The sequence below is a fragment of the Euwallacea fornicatus genome, chromosome 8 (genome assembly GCF_040115645.1).
Source record: "Euwallacea fornicatus isolate EFF26 chromosome 8, ASM4011564v1, whole genome shotgun sequence".
In the NCBI taxonomy this organism is placed as follows: Eukaryota; Metazoa; Arthropoda; class Insecta; order Coleoptera; family Curculionidae; genus Euwallacea; species Euwallacea fornicatus.
This window is the reverse complement of record NC_089548.1, coordinates 1,055,583-1,077,220: the sequence shown is the minus strand read 5'-3', so window position 1 is coordinate 1,077,220 and position 21,638 is coordinate 1,055,583. Positions and strand designations below refer to the sequence as shown.

Genomic DNA, 21,638 nt, shown 5'->3' with positions numbered 1-21,638 from the left:
CGAGTGTACTTCATTTTGTTTATATTTGCATATTTTTGCATGGGTTTGAAGACATCATCAAACATTGTCGCCGTTTGATTAAATTTCAACTTTAACAAGTCAGTTGCAACTGGTAAACACGATCTAACACGCAATCTTGTATAATAACGTTACCCTAAGCCAGTTAATTTCAGGAAATCTGTGAGAGATCCAATTAGTTCAATATCAGTTTGAATGAGAGATCTAATTGTAGGCTTCCATAGACATATGTCCTCGATTTGCAGCGTCTTCCCTTTGCAAATGTAAACTGAATCAAAGGCTTTTCAGCCTCCGAGTCGTTTATTAGACTTCAGCAAAGTTATAAATCAATTTTATACTCTAGGCGGGAAGGGTGTAATATGCAAAAATGACGACTTTGGAAGAGGGATATTGCCCTCTTTCAATTCGATAATATTTAATATTGCTAAGCAGAAAATTAAATAAGACTTTGATTGCAGTTTGAAACGGTACGCCTTCCAATGAAAAAAGGAAAATAAACGTTTTCATATCCTCGTGGTTTTTAGAGTGGAATTGTTGGGATCTTTATTACCAAATGGGCCGAGATTCAGCAACAAGTTGGGAATCGATAGCTCAGTCAACGGTAACAAATGGCTTGGCAACTGTGGGAAAACTGTTTTCGTAATTCCACGGACGGAATTTATAGTCGCCATGTGGCAGATCAAGCAAGGTTAAAATTTTTTGAGGAAAACGCATATTGCAGAGAATGTGGAGAAACTCCAATTAACCAGAATTAAACGGGACTAATCTCCCTTTCTCATGAACGGAAAAATAAATCATATGTGATATGATCGAGGTTAATTTCAACCTATTTTTGCCTTAGTTGGAATCAGCTTAATTTTCGGATTTCCCCAATTAATATTTCAAGCAAAAACGGACGAGTTAAGTACAGTAGATCAAAAAAGTATTCGTGCGCCCAGGCAAATCCGATTTATTGGCAATTTTTGTAACTCAAAAATAATATAAATTTGAAATTTTAAATACAGGATGTTTCATTTAAAACTGTGATTGAAGATTACTCAAAAACAGTGCATTATTAAGGTTTATAGGTTTTACGGATCTGAAAAGAAATACGGGGTTGCCGTTTGAAAAAAAAATTGTTCTCGAAATTACCTTAAAATGACGTTTTGGCTGAAAGCCACTATCTTCATGATATGTGCCCCTCTTTATCGGACAGCCTTTATTTGAAACTTTTTTTCATACTACGTACCGTTTTTGAGTAATCTTGAATCACAGCTTTAAATAGGACACCCTGTATTCGCTCAAATAAGACATTATTACGTAGAATGATGAAAATTTTAATGAAGACTGCTTCGTTGGAAAGAAAAAATAAAGAAAAATGTCTTTAGGTATACCTATGCAAGTATTCATACACTATAAAAAATAATTTTTTATGACTCTAAATAACAATAAAATTTAGTCAATAATATTTGGTGGGCCCCTTAACATCGATTATTGTTGGTAAACGACGATTAATTGATTCAAATAAATTATTTCACCAGATCATTCAACTAAAGTAATATTGCGAAGTTACGCTTTGCTCGAAATTTCAATTTTTTTATCTGTCTTTCTAAATGTTCGCATAAGTGCTCAATCGGATTGACATCATGGGATTGCAGTGATGTTTTTAATAAATGCGAGATATTAAACAGGATTTTTCTCAGTGGATATAAAAAAATAGAATGAATCATGACTTCAATTAAGATAAAACTTCATATAAAATCATGTCCGAAATGGCTTCAATTTTGATTTGCAGGTTGATGAAGTTTCATTTTTTTAGATTTTCATTAATTTCTCTATTATTTGTAGAGATAAGTAACTCAAAATTGATAGTAATAATAATTTTAGCATCACGAGCAAACTGAAAAAAAAACAATTATTTAAAATACTATACAGGACGTTACTGTTTTTGTGGTTGCCTTCAATTTTATTTCAGAAGTTTTTTAGGACATTTTTAGATATTATTCATTAACTCCATTTAATCCCTTATGTCTTTTATTAACTTTTTTGCCTTTTAAGGTTTTTTTAGCAGGAATAATAATTTAAGAGATATTTGCAAAAATATCTAACCATGTGCTTTCCGATTGACCTAAAGATATGATGAAACGGTAAATTAAAATGGGAGCAATTTAGTACACGTTTTTATATGAAGTTTTTACCTTAAAATAAGATCATTGTTAAGCTATTTCATTTTTTATCACAATTAGGAAACGCCCTCTATAGTAACCACCTTAGAATTAATTTCGATAAATGCTTGGGATCATTGCCCTGTTGAAAGTAAAAATTCTCTTCTAGTCCAAACTTTTCAGCACTACTTTTTAAATTGGTTTCCAGGATATTTTTATACGTGAATCTATCCAACTTTCCTTCAATAAAAGTTAAATTACCCACAACATTTGTTGCCATACAGCCCCAAACCATCACGTTTCCACCACAATTTTTTATCGTTGGTTTCAAATTGCGCTTCTTCATTCTTTCTCCCAGTTTTCTCCACAATGTCTTGGCACCATCGGATCCAAATAAATTATATTTGCTCTCACTATACAAAATAATTGAATTCCAAAATTTCATGAGGTAATCTTCTATAAGACTTCCTGATGGCATTTGACCATCAACTTCTTGTCATCTTTGCTAATTTCTTTTCCTCTTCGCCCTATAACTATTATTTTTAACGTAGCTCTAACTTGTGTCAAGGTGAACTAGTGGAGGCTTAACGTATATAAATGAAATTTATAAATAGCAAATTTGGTAGAAAAATAAACTAAAACGTTAGTGAATGGATACTTTTTTGATCATACCTAAAGGCATTTTTCTTTATTTTCCTTGTACAGGGTCATTCAAACTCGACGCCTCTCCCTTTTTGAACGAAAATACATGGACTTTGCAAAATAATTTCTACACCGCATTAAATAAGAGGATGTAAGCTGAAATAAATGCTAAAAGCATTAAAATATGGAAAGGCCATGCTCGCTTCTCCATATTTTAATGTTTTTAACATTTGTTATAACTTACGCCGACGTTATATTTTTTTTCAGAAATACACCTGTTTTTCAAAAATGTGAAAATCGATGCATTCTAAAGAAGTTTTGTATAAAGAGTTTTTTAAGTTTTTGATCATTTAAAAATTACTGGAGAAACACATATTAAAATACATATTAGGTACCTGATAACAAACACACATAAATACGTTAGGTAAATAGAAACTTTTTTAGAATGTATCGATGTTCACATTTTTGAAAAAAAGGTATGTTTTTGAAAAAAAACATAGCGTCTGCAGCGTGACGTCGAGCGTCGCCTTCCATATTTTAATGCTTTCAGCATTTATTTTAGCTTAAGTCCCCTTATTTAACATTGTGAAAAAATTACTATGACTTTACTATAATGACAATTACTATAAATAAATTTTTGACTTAAGAATTGTTTTTAAGTTGCCAAAAATTGCAAATATATGGGATTCGTTTGAGGGCATGAATACTTTTTGGGCCTACTGTATGTTTATTTGTTACCTACACGTAATAAAATTGTCTGATCCCAACGGACGTTAATGATGATAAGGGAAGCAGGTGGATTACTCATTACCTTTCGGTTACCTCAACTTAAAACCGGCTATAATGTCGGAAACAATAGAACAATGATTTCAATGAGGCCTTATTGATTACTTGCTACAACGTACTGCGAATTGGTGGCCATTAAGTGAGATTGAAAGCAATCGCTATGATATTTTCGTTGGTAAATGTTGAATATTTACGAAGCAAGACCTAAGTCATACAAATTTATGTAAAAATTCTATTTGGATGATCTAAATATAAATCCCAAATTTAATTTTTACTTTCTTCACAAACTTAAGATTTTTTTGCTAAAATCGCTTACTGAACCTAAAGATGGTTTAACTGAAAAATAAACCAATTTAACCGCCATTTAAACAAATTTATTCCCCGTCTCTTGGTCTCTAATTTCTAGAGGAATATTCCTTTATGGTTTCGACTAAATGCTGCTTTATTTACTCAGTAGGCCAGAGACAATCAAATTAGGATAAAAGAGCCGTTTCAGCCTCATATAATTTCCTGCCTTGATTTTACGAGGTAAACACTTATTATTGTTAGTAATTATTTATGGGTGGCCGTAATAATCTCGCAATTAGGAACTTTATAAAAGCAGAGGAGAGTGGCAAATGATAAATAATTGGGTGGATTGTTTCGAAAAAATCTTTTACTCTCTATCTCATTAGTGTAGAGATAAAAATTTCCAAATAGAAGGTGTTTATGCTCCGTCTATCAAGTCATTTGCATGAAAAAAAAAGTTGTATCAAACACCAGAAAAAGCAAAAGTTGATCCATGCAAACAACGGGAGGAACAAAACCTCAAATTTGAGGCTCATAAAGAGAAATCATCAACGAATAAAAAAAAATCATCACTTTCACCATGCAGGAAATTGTCATGAGGAGATATAAGATATCTCTGACGATGATGTAGGACAAGAAACCAAGACAATGGAAATGAAGGTTAAAGTAGCAATCCGGAAACTATAATCTTTCTAACCTCCATTACAAGATGACTTTGAATAGTGCGGTGAAACTCAGCAAAGGTTTTTCACAGATGGAAAATGTGCAGTTGAGTGTTGAGGAATAGTTTTGAAATTGAGGATAAATTGGTGACAAAAAAGGAATCGTCTGCCCGAGAAGAATCTAAGACAGGTTTTCCAAGGAAAGAATGAAGTTTCCTACAAAAGAAGCATTGATTGAAGGCGAATTACGAGAGGAATTGGAATTGAATTCGAGCAACGGTAAAAGTGAGACAAAGGAAGAATATACTACACAGCGATGAAAACGAAACAAATTTGAGAACATTTGTAAATTTATTAGCGACAAAATATTTCGCCTTGACAAAGGAATAAAATTAAGTTATAAACCGAACAGAAAAAACAAATTTTGAATTTCCATCAAGCACTGAATTTTCTTGGGATATTAACAAAATATTTCATGATGAGGAAAAGTAGAAAGGGGAAAGAATAAGATAAAGACAAAACATGACAAACAAGATTCTACCAATCGTTTTTTCTTTTTTTTTTTTGAATAAAGTAACTGAAAATGGGCCTAAATTCGGCGAGTAAAGCTTGTAAAATATCAAGGTTGTTAAAATGGGATTTTATAGCATATATCCACAACAGTTAGTTCTGTGGCACTTTCGTCATAATCACTCGATTTTTTGTAAAAAGCTAGCGGAAAATGAGTCCGAATATGATGGACTTAACTAATAAAATAACCATATTGCCGACTATTTTCTTTTTTTTGGAAATTCGTGTGAAAATGAATTTCATGAACGAAATACTACACATTTTAGATCTCTTTGTGAAATAATTGGGTCAAATCGACAGTAATTTGATCGCAATACAAAATTATTACTTAATAATGAGTTAGATGAACAGGTGATGATTGAAATGCTTTCTGATAATGGAAGCTTTTTCCTGCGACAACCCAGATTGCGAAAGCCGTTTTTGAATAAGTAGGATCCTTCTCTAGCAGACCTAAGAAGCTAATTTTTCCTGTACCGCTTTTGTTTGATCAGAAATCTTTAAATTGAAAATTAAACTTAAATTATTTTCCTTCTATCGGGATTTCCACTAAGTACCAAAGAGGAATTCTTATTTCTAGAGAATTATTTGGATTGCAGAGTTCCCTAGAGGGATTTCGATTGCCTTCCATTTAATATAGTTAAGCAGCCTACAGACTTAGAGAGAAAAATCAATTGCTGAGTTGATGACTAAGAGATTTTTCTCGTATTTTAATCTGCATATTTGCTTTTATTGTATGAAGAGAATATGGAACGTCACTAAATCAATTCTCGCGCACGTTCGAAGGTGAAGTACCTGATCAGTTATTTAGACTATATGCTGAACTAATGCAGAATTAGTGCTTTGCATAACTTTCCCAGTTGAATTCGCTATTAAAAAAACCATTTCTAAAATTCGCTAGAAATAATTAAGTGCAAGCTCTTATCGGAGGTTCCATTATAAGTTTTAATGACTATGGGCTTTACAGTGTTGTTAGGATAAATGAATAGGTATTGTTGTCGCGGAACATGCGTATGCTTTTTACAGGAAAAATCGTGTTATATTCTACAATTATTGATGAAATGCTTGCTGAAGCTAGTTTAGTAGCATTAGCACCTTCACTGAGTTGAGTACTTTTTTGTTTAGACGCTTTAACCAGGTAATTCCAATTGTGTGGCGCTTTAGATAGAAAAACACATTGTTTCTGTGTTTCAGTTTAGGAGACAACTTTTTTTTTTTAATTTTCCGCTTTTTCCTCATGAAACCGTTAATTTTTTCTTTGCTCATTTTGCCATTATACAGTTCACTGCAATTTAATTCACTAACTGAAGTGAATGAAATTAAAAAAAAACACCGTGGTTAATCATAGATTCTTTCTATGCATCTGTAAGTTTCATTTGAGAGAGATGTATTAGCCGCATCCAACAAACGGCCCGCAAGTCGTTTTTGAGGATTCCGCTTACACCTCCCTGATTGATTCTCGTGCTTTTTAAAATATTTTTCATGTCCAAACATTAATAACAGTCAGGTAAATTTTAATTACTTCTCGTGAATATCAAGGGCTTTGACTGACACTTCTTCTGGAAAAGAATATTCAGGAATACCGATTAAAATGTCCTTTAATAGGTAGGTACTGTTTCTAAAACATTAATTAATATCCTTTCCATATTCCATTTTCATGTTCTATATTTCTCATGGGCTGTTTCTAGGAACATGAATAATTTCTCTCTAGCATTGCTCCTTCTCAAGCGTAATGTGTGCATCTCTGAAATTTTGCATCTTTTTATATTCCCTCCAGAATTCTTCCTCTCTCTTATTAACCGTGCTAAGATCAAAATTATGCTTATGGAATACATAGAAGGTTAGCTAAATCAAAGTGAATACGTGTATTTAATGCCGGTTTAGAATACCTTTTAAAATTTGGAAATTCGTTAATGTTTAAGGTCACTTATTTAAACTTAATATTTCATTGACACTTCTAGAAGAATCATTATTTTAATATTAACATCGACAAAAATAATTAGTGATAAATTTTAATTACATAATAAAGGTACAATATTTACAATATTTAATTTCGTCACCAATTAGTTTACTATGTATGATTAGCAGGTGCACGGGGAAACTTTCGTTAAGTTCATAAAAAATTTCAATAAATTAACCTTTTTATTATTGTCTAAACGTATTTTAAAGATAAGTGTTAACCCAAATAACACAAGTGATAATTTAAAGAAATTCGCGGCTTCAAGAAACGAAAAAAAAATCATTTGGTATGGTAATGGTAATTGTCGAATTACGATTGTGTTTTGCAATCTCTTTTGTTAAATAGATATGAATTTTAGCGTAGCAATTATGCAATTCAAAAAATTATCATTACACGTTATAACGAGTGTCCGGGCGAAATCTGGACATAGAAGATTAACATGGGACGCCAGTTTTTATTTTTTGTGTCTGCACGGATTATCCACGGTTACACAGAATATTGGAATTTTTGAAATTTGGAGGCAGTTTGAGCCAAAACGGCCTGTCCCAACTGCAGTGACTTTCATGCAAAAGTTTTTCAATTGCATAATCCGTGCAAGTGCAAAAAAATTGAAACCAGTTTCCCATGTTAATTTCCTATTTCCAGGATTTTCCTGGACACTCGGTATATGATATCATAGGAAAGGATTTTTTAAGGCAGTCAATTTCAAGTTAGTTTCAATATTTCGAAAAATAATTCCCCTAACAAAAAAACTATGAAAACCTACACATATAAAGAATACTGATTTTTAACGAAATTTTTTTTTTAGTTTCGAAAGATACCTTTCAGGTTTTTATTACGAAACTATCCGATATATGAAAGTTTTTCCATCCGAAATTTGTATTTATTATATATTAATGTATCCGTAATTTAATCTTCTACCATATCTTCCTCAATTTAATCTCTATTCATTTTTGTTTTTTCAAACTGTGTTTTATTTACATGTTTTTGTCTGCATGAACTTGCACCTACATTGTTGTATTAACGTGGTCGAACAAATACATCTATCTGTATATTTATTCTCTTCTTTCTTGACAAAATCGCTGTGCCCATCTGTCTTTTTTGCCGTCAGGCTTGTTTGTGGTCGGTATGATTAAACGCAATAAAAGGAGAGGAAACTGAAAATGTTTATTGTGGATAAAACATGGGTCCCGCCAGATAAAACTCGAATTTTACACAGTTGAAAAAAAACAGTTGCGTGACTGTTGCCCCTGCTGAATGTGGCCAATGAAATTTTACTGGATTTTTTCCCAATGAAAATATTCTCAAACGCTTATAAAGAAATAACGAACATTAAACTCCTTGCTAACTTCAGATAATTCTCAAAGACTGTCCTAAGAAATTTGAAACCATCGATGTGTAAAATGTACCCTTAAGCGAAGGTAAGTGCAGAAAACCAGAGGCAGGAAATTAAAAAGTTCGAACTAACGTGCGTGCGACGGATCCATTTTCCTTTGCATTAAATAGAACCAACGATCAAAGCTTCGGATGCTCAGAGGAAAAACTGATTTAGCCCTTAAGGTGCAAGAATTTAGAATATTGAGGACACCTCGTGTTTGAATAATATCGATGAATGAGATAAGAAAACCCGAGGCTACGCCTATGACATTTTAGGGCTACTCGTCATTGAATTTTCGTTTTCATCTGGCGGATATGGAAAGGCATAAAATATAAAGCGCAACGCCACTTGAAGGGATTTTCTTTCCCTCGTGGACATACGTACACTTGAGCTGCAAATATGGAGCATTATTACTCGATTTCGGGCTTTTCCTGTCTTTGCACTTAAAAGCTCCAGCCTTTGTTTGATCTCTTGGTCAGTTTCTAGTACCATCGCAATTGTTTACCTTTGTCATTACAGTATTAACGATTTGACAAGAATAAAACATTAATTGTTATATTTCAGAAGATTTCTCTTTAAACTCATCACCATTCCTGCATCTGGGTACTCATCATGACGGTAGTGAACGAATGGTTGAGTGGTACCAGGGTTGGTAATTGGGTGCAGCGCTGCCGTGAGTCCCGCCGCCTCGTGCTCTTCATCGTCGCCATTGCTCTCCTCTTGGATAACATGTTACTCACCATTGTTGGTAAGTTTTATCCATTTTGAGGCATGCCAGTAGTTGAACGTTACACTTCGTGAAGTAGTGGGTTTGTAATGCATGATTTTGCAAGCATGAAAGGTCGCAAGTTTGCTCATTTTGGAGAAATATGAGTTCAAGTAGAACCACCATAGTAAATCATAGAATAGTGCTAATGATATTTTATTTACGTTTATTTAAAATTATATTTAATTTAAATTTATAAATATTTTCGCAGATCAAAACAAGCACAATTAAATTATTAAAAGGTATACGGCTGCGAGTTAAGCTCTTAAATTTAATAGGAATTGAAGTTAATGTTAATTCGCAATTAGTATTTACATGCAATTATTGGCTTAACATCCCTTTTCCATGGACAATATTTTCTGGTCAAATTACCAGTACCAACATATTCTAATAATTTGACTCAGGAAAATTTCTACGGTCAACTGGTCACTATTGGTTGAACTTAAAGAGTATTACGACTATCATTACAATTGCAAATTACGCTTTTTAATAAAAAGTCTTTAGAATATTCACAACGAGGGAGTTCGTGTATGCCCTGAAAATATGAGTTATTAGATGGTATAAGGGATGCTTTACATTCAGTTGAATATTCAAACAGAATTATACATTTTATCTTTGAAGAAACACAATTTGAGCGAAAAAATATATCACAAAGTATTCCCATTAAGAGAAATAATTTTATAAATTTACAATGTCTACCACATCTGAAAGGTTTTTAGCATAAAGTGTCTTACCAACAAAGACATCCGTTACATCATAAAAATAGACATTTTCATGTCAAACTTTTCAGGATTTTTTTAATGTGATCTTGTTCTAAAATATTGTATAGTAAATATGGAAAAACGGCAATAGCTACAGGTTTGAGCAGATTTTAGCTTTATTGGCAGAACTCTATTTCTCTGTATTTTTCCCTTAATTTTTAAAAAGGTCGAATTAATTTCAATTTTTCCCATTTAATAACAATGTGATAATATGTCTTCTAGACATATCAAAGTTCATCAGGAATTTCAGAGGCGCACCCATAGGGTTGATCTAGTAGATAGTAACGCCCAATAGACTCTGGCAGTTGTCTTAATTATTTTCAATAGAACGACTAAAACTAAAACTTTTTTTTCAAATTAAAATTTAAGTCCTGCGCGTTTCTGAACCACGTCATTATGAAAAGTTTCATTGAATAGGAGATTTATTTTCTACGAGAAGTGGTCGAGTTTAGAATTTTATTGTTTACATAGAAGTAGGTACTATGAATCTGAAGTACGTAATAAAATTACAAAATAGACATTTAGAAGCAAATGGACTAACAAACTTTATTCTTGGAATTTAGCTGGAAAAAGGGCGCTGCTGTTGCAGGCATAAAATTATATGTATGTAAAAAGCGATTTTATGGTCATTTTGTTTATAGGAGTTTTCGATTTTTTATATGTTATATTCTATTTCAAATGACCACCATCAAGTAGTTTACAAGAACTCTATCTTCTTTTGAACCACGGTCCAATTGTTCCAAAAATACCAGGGTTGTTTTCACAGAAGCGACTTCAGACGTATATTTAACTTTTCCTTATTTTGATTCAAAGAATGTTTCAAATTACCTTAAATTAGCGCCATATATACAGGAAACACTTTGTATAAGGATATGGTAATTTTATTTCTACATACAAACACATGTTAGAGTCTGTTAATACCTACAGTGCAATAAATGCTCTCAGCGTGAATAATAAGTTCATCGTTCACGCTCGTTAGTATTTGTTTCCTAAAATACACTCTATTAGTGATAAATATGAAATTCCCCAAGACTTCGTAAATATGACGTCCTTCGGAATAGGCATAATATGCATAATGGTCGTCAGAGAATTTTGTAGGCCTGACATTTCAAGTTTAAGTAATATTTTATGTAAAATTTCAAGACTAAATATGTGTATACCATAGAAAGTTCATTATATGAGTGAGTAGCATTATTATTTGCCACCAGGTGGATGTTGTAATTAGTCAGGTTAGCTCAGATAAGGTTTAGGTTCTGGGTTTCCAGGGAGAATAATCTTATGTTAATGCTAATACCACATTAATAATATTGCCCCTGAGGGGCCGAGTTATTAATTTTATTAATTAATCTGGCTTATTAGGAGCCAAATTAATGTGCCACGAATAATTTGGCCCTAAATAGGGAGCTAAAGTTCCGCCATTTGGCACAATAAACAAAGAGTTTAAACTTTTTGCAAACCACCTGTATACATTTTTTTGTTGGAGTAAATATTAAATCTATAAAAACTGTTCTGGAATTTTGATCAAAGCTTTTGAACGACATTTCGCTTAAAACGCTGAAGTTAGTTCAGGTCAGTTTAACTTAACATGGTTTAACAAAATTTTGGTTCACTGGTTTTGGACTTAAATCGAGTAAAATGTACTCGCTATGTCAAACAACAAATATAAGATGAAAACACATTATAATTTTTTTATACTAAAAATACAAAAAAAAAATTGAGCTTCTCCTGAAATCTCAGTCAAGATCATTAAAAAATTCGATTCAATATTTGGCAGGTTAAACAAGTTTGCTGGACTTTAACCTTTGAATTCCTAGGAGCCTTTAACACAATTTTTTTGTATTTATCTCAAGAACTTGAGCTAATTTTAAAGATGGCACTGCAAACCGCTACCCAATCGGCTTATTTACTTCGTCAACTGACCTTGTCCCTTCATGCCGATGCTAAAACCAGGAGAGTATTAGCAAACGTTTTAAGGGGCACATAAGTAAAAATTGCAAAATTCTAATCCCCCATGCGTCTAAATAACTGAATTTGGGATAATTCTTATACGAGAATGATACTCCATCACCTTGGACAATGCAAACTGATATTTGCAGGGCCTAAAACTCCAATTAATTTTTCGCTCGCGCCCTTTGCTATGAAGCTGCCTGTGTCAACAATACCCATCAGCCCTAGTGAAACTTACCTAATTTGTTAAATACACACTGAGCTAACCCTTTCGGTAAATAAGTTTCGAAAATAAAGGGTTAGTTGAATTTGTAAATTTGAAGCGACTACCGATATTACACACATGTAGACAAACTGAGGAAATTTATCTTTTTCCGGTAGGGCTTTACTACTTAAACGTGCCTTTTGAACCAAGGCGCCATTAAACCCTTACAAGAATATTTCAACGTTGTAAGATTAACTGGTAATTGCCAAAGCGAGCGTTACAATTATTACTTTTCGTTTGTGCCGTTTAGTTAGCAGGGTAATTACCCAACTACTCCTCAGACATACTTATCTTACGTCATTTGATGAGATCGTAGAAAATCAGGTCGCCAGCATGCCTCAGTTAACCCATTCAGATTACCACAAAGGTTCCTTAAGGTATTGTTTCGAAATACTGATATAAATTAGGAGGAGTTCTTGTCAGTGATACGGCAAATTACCTAAGTGAATAACGACCTCGTTATTATAGTGGGGAAGTTCGTTCAGGGGCTCTTGTGATATCTCCAAAGGACTAAACGTGTTTACTAGTAAAACGTTGCTGAAAATGCCTAAGAAGGGCACAGAAAGTATTGCGGCCTTCAGAGTTTCAAATTACATAATTTCAGTTCAAGAATTTATTATACAGGATGACTCAGAACTATGGTATTAAATTTCAAGGGATTGTTCAGTGCAACAATAGAAAATATTTGAGCATAAGAACCCCTGTCTGCAAATGTCTTCTTAGAGCGCTAACGCCTTATAATCCTTTAAAACAGTTATATGCAAAAATGTGATGCATCAAATTTCAGTACGTTTTATTTTAATTTGTTTGTACAAAATAGCACTACAAAAATCGTTCAAAATGTCATCCTTAAAACTTGAATGCATTATATTTGGATCATAAGTTCGGACAACATTAGGTCAGCAGAAGTGGTCCAATTCTGTGCCTCCTTAAATCACCAGATCTAACACCTTTAGATTTATTTCTGTAGGACCATGTAAAGTCTCCAGTTTATGAAACGGAGCAAGATCTGATTTCATGAGTCACTGCGGCACTTGAAGTCGTTCAAAACAATTATCAAAGTTTTAGTCAAGTCTGCAGAAACCATATACGTGGTTTAAACAGGGGCAATGAAGTTCAAGGGCATTTTAAACAATTACTGTAGTGTTGTTTGATATAAAGAAGTTAAAATGAAACGTACTGAAACTCGGTAAAAACTTTTTGTACACAACTGTCTTAAAGCATCATACGGCCGTGACACCTTAGGGAGACACTTGCAGACACGAGTTCTTATACTCAGATGTCTTCTGTGGTGGCACCTAGTAATCCCTAGAGGTTTGCTCCCATAGTTTTGAAACACCGCCTATAGAATAATTATGAAAGTTCAAGTTTATCCGTTATCATCCAGGTATCAGCTCGCCAATAGTACTTCAACGTTTTGAGAATCTATATGAAAACGTTCTGTACATCAAAATCTAATAGACCATTTTACCGGAATCAGAAACTCTTTACTTTACGCACTGGTTGATTAGTTAACTACTACGAAGTCTTCTTATTAATTGGAACATGTTCTGAGGGAAAAGTGCCATTTCCCATACTGTACACATACCCACAAGTCATAATTATGAAGTCATAAGCACCACCGAGCGTGCATTTATCATTCAAAACTTATGCTTTCGCTGCTTCCAGAACGTATTCGAGGCAAGGGGTTGAGGCAGTCATGTTATTAAGGACGTATTCGGACGCTCCGTCAGGTGACTTTTCTATGAGAAATATACAGAGTGTCCGGGAAAGTATTCTAACCCTGTATGCATTCGGCGAGAGCACAATTTTGTATTTTCCTGCAATAGTGTGGGAAGAGAACCAGATGATACTTTCCTGTACTAGTGTGTTATTGACAGTTGCTTTCCAACACTTATTACCTTAAAATCATAGCTGCTTGTAAAACAGAGTATTTCAGATCAATATACTCGTAGAAAAATTATTATTTTTAACTTATGTGGAAAGTGTTTTTCGATATTATTATTTGATTCATGATAATTGCTATACAAGGTTGCTCATTAGTACGTCAAACTACGATATCTCAATATATATGAGTTTTAGGAGGAACTGTTTCAAATCCAAATTTGTTATCATTAAGAGGTGTTTATTTAAAAACTGGTTTCAAATGTACAGGGTCCGTCATAAAATTGCTATAGGACTAAATAAGATTTTCTTAAACGGAACTCCTTAACTTTTTCGCAGTTTTCAGATTTATGGTGAAATTTTAAAGTCAGTTGAAGTAAAAGGTTTTATGTAAAAATTTACCATTTTAAAATTTTTTAGACAAATTCTAAAATTTTGATAGCTGCAAGGTCTCTCGAAAATTGGCGATGTACCCTAACCGCTTCAAATTTTGATATTTATCTTACAGCCCTCCCAGAGGATCTAATAAGCCACATTTTAACGAGGTTTAATTTTTTAAAAGTTTTTCGTAACTCTTGAAATAGGCCTCCGAAGTTACATTATTTCAATTATTTAAACCACAATCACTTGCTAATTTTAAATGGAGTGCCTCAATTTTCTCGACGGTTTTGTGTTTAGAATCCAAAAATTTATAACTTTTGTTAATACTACTCTATCCTTAAATATAGCCGTTTGTAAGTTACCAAAAATGGCCCTTTTGGCTTCTGAATATTTCCAAAGTCGCATCGGTGACGTCACCATAGACAAATGGTACATGATGCCCATTGACATCGAGTATCATTTTGACATTTTTTATGACTATCAATGACTGCATTATTATTCTGTTTTCGCAATCGCACGTTAATTTTATATATTTTTCGTTAATTTTATCTTTTTAATTAATATGTAAATAGTTTTTTTTTGACTAGACTACAACAGTGTTCTGATCGAAACGGAGGACAATATGAGAGTTTGTTGGGAATATTTCATTTACATAAATAAAAAATATTTTTCCCAGGTTTTCCGCATTTTTGCATTCTGAATACGATGCCATCAAAAAAATTGTGGCATTCCATTTGAAATGAGCAAGTTATTGAGGTTTGAAGTCATACAACTTCGGAAGTCTATTTAATGTTTATGAAAACCTTTTAAAAAACTTAAAACACGTCCAAACGTGGCTTATTAGATCCTCTTAGAGTCCTATAAGACTCATTCCGAAATTCGCTGCGATTAGAGTGCAGCACCGACATGCGTAAGACCTTGTACCAATTAAAATTCTCGAATTTTCCCGAATAACTTGGAATCGGTAAATTTTTGATATAAGCCCGTATACTTAAAAGTGACCTTAAAATTTTAAGACAAATCCGAAAATGACAAAAATATTAGGGGATTTCATCTGAAAAAATATAATTTAGTACGACTGCACTTTTATGCCGGATCCTGCACATTTGAAGATAATTTTACAAAACGCACTTTTAAATGGCCAAAAACCTTGATGTGAAACATTTCCCTCTAATACGCAAATTTACTGAGATAACGCACTTTGACTCACTATTGAGCAACCCTGTATAAACATCGAAATTTTATCATCTTGTATATGCAAAAGATTACTCTTGCTATTGCTGCGGCAATTGTTATTTGTGCCACTACTTACCATATTGACTGGTACATTGCTACTAATACTGCCTTCATAGCTCGATCTGATGTAACTGTTGAAGGACTGACACTCGTACAAACTGTAGATAGAAATAAAAATGAAAATATTCCTCCCTTTTCCTTTTGAATTCATTTTCCCATAAGATTTTCGTGACACTTTGGCTATTACGCATGCGCATTTCGAACATTCGCGTGTATTCTCTGGCGTACTTTAAACTACTTTAGTGCACAAGGTCCATCCAATTTCATCAACTTTTCCGCATAACTCGCAATAAGATTTTGGCTCACTTTGTAGGATAGTGTACCATTGTGCGAAAAGTCCCAATAAAACGATACCGGGAGTTCCTAAAAAATAAAAGTTCATAATTAGCACCACAAAGACCTTTTTCCTTCAAAAAATAATTGCATTAGTCGATTTTATGTACGCTTTGATTGCCGCTGGAGATTCATAACTTGATTTTAATGTCGTAATAAAGTCTTACTCGTAAATTTAGCTTTCAGTGTAAAGCCTTCTGGTCATTATATATAATCTAAAACGTTTGATAGGGATTTCATTTTTAGGGTGAATAAAACTCTATAATTTTATGGCTCTTTATATTTCACGCTGCGGATAGAGCCATTATGCTGCTCAGCTACTCTCTTAGGCATTTCTTTTGCTTCAATGCACCGCCCATTTGACCTTACCCTGATAATCACTGCATGATGGATGTCGTTTGAAAATATGAAATTGCGCTTTTTGAGGAGACACCATCGCTCTGCAAGAAGGCAAAATTTAACGAAATTGACACTGTTGTCGTAGTTTTGAATTGATTAGCTAGGACAACAATGTCACTTTTGATAACTTTTGCGTACTCTGCGAGCAAACGACGCTTCAGATTAACGGTGAGGACTAATCATATGCATGCTAACTCTTGTCTCTTGTAGTAAATTTTCATTTAAGGACCAACTTATTAATGCGCAGTTAACGTTAACGCCGAGCTAGTTGCTATAAAAACGTTAAAATTTAGTCGTGGCAAGTGTGAATTTCTATCGTGACTAGGTTGATGTTAAAGTTAGCCGCATATTAGTAATTAGGGTCTTATTGTAAAACTTTTGATAACTTTTCCGTACGGCGCTAGTAAACAGCGTTTCAGACTAACAGTGAGTTACAATCATAACATACATGCCAATTTTTGTCTCATTTAGTAACTACTTACATAAAACCCAAAATAATAATGTCTTGTGATTGTGAACTCCGACTTCTAGAAAGGTTGAAATGTCATGGGGTAGCATTGCTATCTCCTAAACGGTAAGAGCTACGAGGTCGATTAAATTAGAAAAAATGTGTCAAACTTGGGGCTAGGTAATATTCGAAAACTGTGTTGGCAACTTTTTGTTATTTTCCGAGATACTGGGAAAAATCCGAAAAATTCCAAAATTAAAATTTCATGACAAGTCGAAAACTAAAAATGTTTTAAAAACTGTTGCGTACGAAATTTTACATTTGATCTTTTGACCAAAAAAGGTGTCAAGTTTTTGCATGAAATAATTTTTTGAAATATTTTTAAAACGTAACAAATGTTTCTTTGCCCTTTGGGGTGGGTTCACTACGATGATGTATGAAAGATGGTGTCATGTAAATGACCGCCACGGTTTATGTGGCATGACGTAACTTGTTTGTGAAAAATTTCCATTGCTCTGCGATACAACTCAGATTCTATGTTGGCTATTTCGCGTCTGATCTTTTGTTTCAGCTCTGCAGTGGCGTTCGGTTTATTTTTGTAGATTTTGCTCTTCAGATATTCCCAAATAAAAAAATATGCGTAAGTTAAATCACATGATTGCCGGGGCCAATTGACGCAGTTTGCTCAATTTTCAGATCACATTCGAAATTATCCCCTCGGAAGGTCGCGATTTTGCGCCCCAAAAAATTTAAGTAAAGCACGAAATGAGCTTTTTCTTAATCGGGCTCTTTTATAATAGACTTGAATAATTTTAATATGTTGTTTGGTTATATATTTATTCACAACCATTTTTATTTCAGTTTTTAAATTACAAATCTCAATTGCAAGTACACTGCGAGACATACAAAAGAGAACACCCCCTAAAAATTATTTTATTTAAATAATGTTTGGTATGCAGGATTCTTACGTTAAAAAATACTTAATTAAACAGTTGAACAAATTAAATTGTTAAAAACTAAAAAAAAATTAATAATTTGTCGATCTTCCGTGGTGTCTTATAGATTCCTGTACACGTCTAGGCGTGGATCTAATGAGGTGATTAATGGGAGATTTCATTCCAGGCTAACTAGACAGCATGACATAGCGCCGCTAGAGTTTGTGGGGGATGGGGTAAATTATGCAAACTTCTACCTGCAATATTCCATACATGTTCAATGGGTCAGAGGTCTGTAGATCGAGGTGGCCAAGGTAGCAAATCGACTGCATTTTATTGAAAAAAGTCCATAGTAACTCTAACCACATGTGGTCGTGTATTGTCTTGCTGGAAAACTGGATTAACGACAGTTTCCAGATAAGGCACGAGATGTAGTTTCGGGACTTCTTGGAAGTATCGTTGGGCTGTCATAGTGCCTCTAATGAAAAGTAAAAGTAACATGTTACCATATGCAGTAGCACCCCAAACCATTACCCCAACAGTCTGATGGACATGCCTCTGTATTGTAAACTGAGGATCCCGTCTTTCATCGCGTCTTTTTTTTTACTCTCGCCCACCATCATGGATACCCAAAGAGAATCTGGATTCTTCTCTAAACACGCTATTATCCCATTCCAGATCCCAATGTATCCGTTCTCTGCACCATTGCAGTCGATTTTGACGATGATGTAAGGTGAGGGGTAACCAAAATGCGGACGATGGGAAACCAGTGCAAAATTTCTTATCCGGTGATAAATGGTTCAAATTCCAATAGACTTTTCATACTCAGCAAACCATTGAGCCGCCAGCATCCGCGACGAGACCAAACTATTTCTTAAGGCCATAGTTCGAAGGTGGCGATCTTGGCGTTCCGTAGGTCTTCGGGATCGTCCAGTGTCTCACCTTCTGCCTGTTTGCTCTTCTTGGGCCCTATCTCACTATAGTGATTACACTACGGTTCAATCTAGTGGCGATTTCCTTAAATGATCAACCAGTCGTAGACCCATTATTGTACCTTCCTCAAACTCGCTTGATGAACATTTCGCTGCATTTTCAATCTATATATATTTGATTAATCTAAAAGCACTCTTTAAGCACATTATAAATCAATAAATGATATTTTACAGTGATATTGTTGTTATTTTATTGCAATTTTTATACTGAAAAAAAAATCTAAAATTCATGATAACTCGTAAATACATGTATAAATATGGCTGAAAATTTATTTGTTTTTTGTGTTCCCGTGTATAAATATGCATACCAAAAATTATTTAAATAAAACCATTTTTAGGGGGTGTTCTCTTTTCTATGTTACGTAGTGTACCTTGATGTTTCAAAAATATTTTGTATTACAACGTGGATCCTTAGTTTACATTACCCTTTATATAAAAAATTATAGGTTGATGTTAAAGTCAACCGCACATTAGCAATTGGATCTCTGATATAAGAGTGTCCGAAATATTGTCCCAAATCGATTATTTTTTATTTTGCAAAGCGAAGGGGTGAAAATTAGGCTAAAATGGGCCCCCATTAACAAGCAATCTAGTCCTGGAAGGCTGGAAGCAAATAAGGAGGCACTTCGCTTATTAACTGAAGGTACTCGAGATTGATTTCAAAATAGATTATGATGTTGGAACAGGGGTTTAAATTACAGCAGGGCCTTGACGCAGTTTCAATTTAAGTTACAGTCTTAATTAACTGACCGGTTAGAATGGCTCTCGCCGAGCCGGAATCGTACAATATAAAATAAATGTAGGCGCAAAGTTATTTTTAGTTGTAAAATCACCGGTTTGTCCACAGCAAAACACAACCCTAAATTTTTCCATACAGATCGAATTTTTATTTCTCGCTTCGACAATTTTATCCGGCACCGTTTCGGTAACATCAAATTTCTCTATCTTCCCGTCGTAGCTCGCTAATATTATTGCATTAAACATGAAAAGGGAACTGCTTTCCAGACTTATCCAGGCGCGAGTCCCTACGCCATTCAGGCCCTTTGTGCGCCCATATCCAGACCGTCCTCTGATATTAGACGGGGGTCTGTATTTAGTCGCTTTTCCTAAACCATTCATATGTATAATTTACACTTTAGTTGACAAGTGGATAAAATATAGTAGAATTTTACGATGACAATTACTTGGAACGTTCGAATACGCACAGCATGCAGCGTCCCACAGTCTGAATTCAATTTTTATGTTTTTAATATGAGAGTTTCATTAATGGATTTTAATGGCTTCTTTGACGGTAATATTTTCACGAGAATGGCGTATCACTTTCCTCATAATTTTTCGAAGATTTTCATTTTTGTCTCCTGAAACAATAATTAATTTCACGATTCCCCGCGTTAGATTTTTTTTTGCTGAAAACCATTCAAAGTTGAATCTTCTACACGAATAAGTAGTTCAACTATTTTAAATTTGGAGTTGGGCTATGCAACTGCAAAGAGATGACTTACCCTAATGACTAGAGTTTGCTGTTCTTCAGAACGGAGGAGCACTCCTGGAGATTCTCGAGGGTTCCTCACGTCCAAATGTGCCTTAAAACCTTTGCCGCTTTAGGGCACATTTGAGTAGCTTAAACGAACGTGATATGATATCTAAAATGCTGTGGAAATGCTTAAAGTTGATCACTTCTTAGGAACTCTATTGAGGATCTTTGACAGTTAAAAGGGCTTTGAAAGCTTTTGGCAAAGCTCGAGAACAAGTGTGGTTTATTTATATTTTTATTTAATTCATATTTTTATTTTATATTTCATATTTGTTGGTCCTTTTTTAGGTTTTCTGGTACTCCGGGGATCGACTGTTGTAATTTTAAAGACGTGAGGCCACCTTAGAGATATTATTACTCTTAAGACTCTCTAGAAACTGTTATATGGGGATTAGATTCCAAAGGCTCTCTCGCCGAGTTCTTAAGAGAATGGAAATGCTTCTTGAGACGCACTTAAGTGGTGCAGGCTGTAGATATACAGCGTGTCTGTAAAAGGTTTGTATAAAATTCTAACACAGATCTATAAGGCTAAAATATGACGATTTAACTCAGTTGACCTTAATTCAAAAGCGGATGGCTTTTGAATTATAAGTACGTCATAGTGAAGATTAAAAAAAGGAAAACATGTAATTTTCTTTTTCTAATGCTACTATCTGAACAAAATGTTATAACGGGAGATTTTTAGGTAGGAAAAAGTAGAATCCGTGTATATTTTCGATGTACATTGTAGAGGACGCTGTCAGCGTTAGGTGAATTATTTTAAGAGAGCATTTTTTATTACCGGGTATAAAATTTATTTATGACTAAATTTGAGTTTTCCTATATGTCTTATGAAAAATAATTGTTTAGGTGTGCGCTCTATTTTGCGATATTTGAAATTTAAAATTCACTGGATGTCTTGAAAATTAACTTTAGAGTACATATTTATTTACATAATATAGCAAAATAAATAATAAAAAACCGGTACACTCGAATAAAAACGTGAAGATGACAAAGAAATCATAGGAATTGAAGATTAAGTGAATATTTTGATTTTTTTCGTTTCAACTGCACAAATAAATATAATATATGTTATTTTTCAAAACCATGCAGCGAACGTTAAATTTTAAAGATCTCAAAAAAGAACGCTCATGAAGTTTTGTATCTAGATTCGTTTTTTTTAATAAAACATGTATCAAAAAACAAATTTAGGTATAAATAAATTTTATACCGGGAGTTAAAAAAGTTTTTCCTTTTTAAAGAGAGTTTATCT

At 33.7% G+C, this 21,638-nt stretch overlaps 1 protein-coding gene across 5 annotated transcripts in view; it reads left to right on the top strand.

Moving 5' to 3' along the window:
• The window catches only part of Vmat (Vesicular monoamine transporter), a 42,418-nt gene that overhangs the window by 3,518 nt on the left and 17,262 nt on the right, over positions 1-21,638 (top strand). For 3 of the 5 annotated variants that reach the window (XM_066285189.1, XM_066285185.1, XM_066285190.1), the window contains exon 2: positions 9,010-9,193. In XM_066285189.1, the coding sequence (XP_066141286.1) occupies positions 9,058-9,193 (136 nt within the window). In that variant the 5' untranslated portion in view covers positions 9,010-9,057. Of the gene's footprint in view, positions 1-6,166; positions 6,246-9,009; positions 9,194-21,638 lie in introns of those variants that run through there. The other 2 variants (XM_066285186.1, XM_066285188.1) reach the window with 2 other exon arrangements.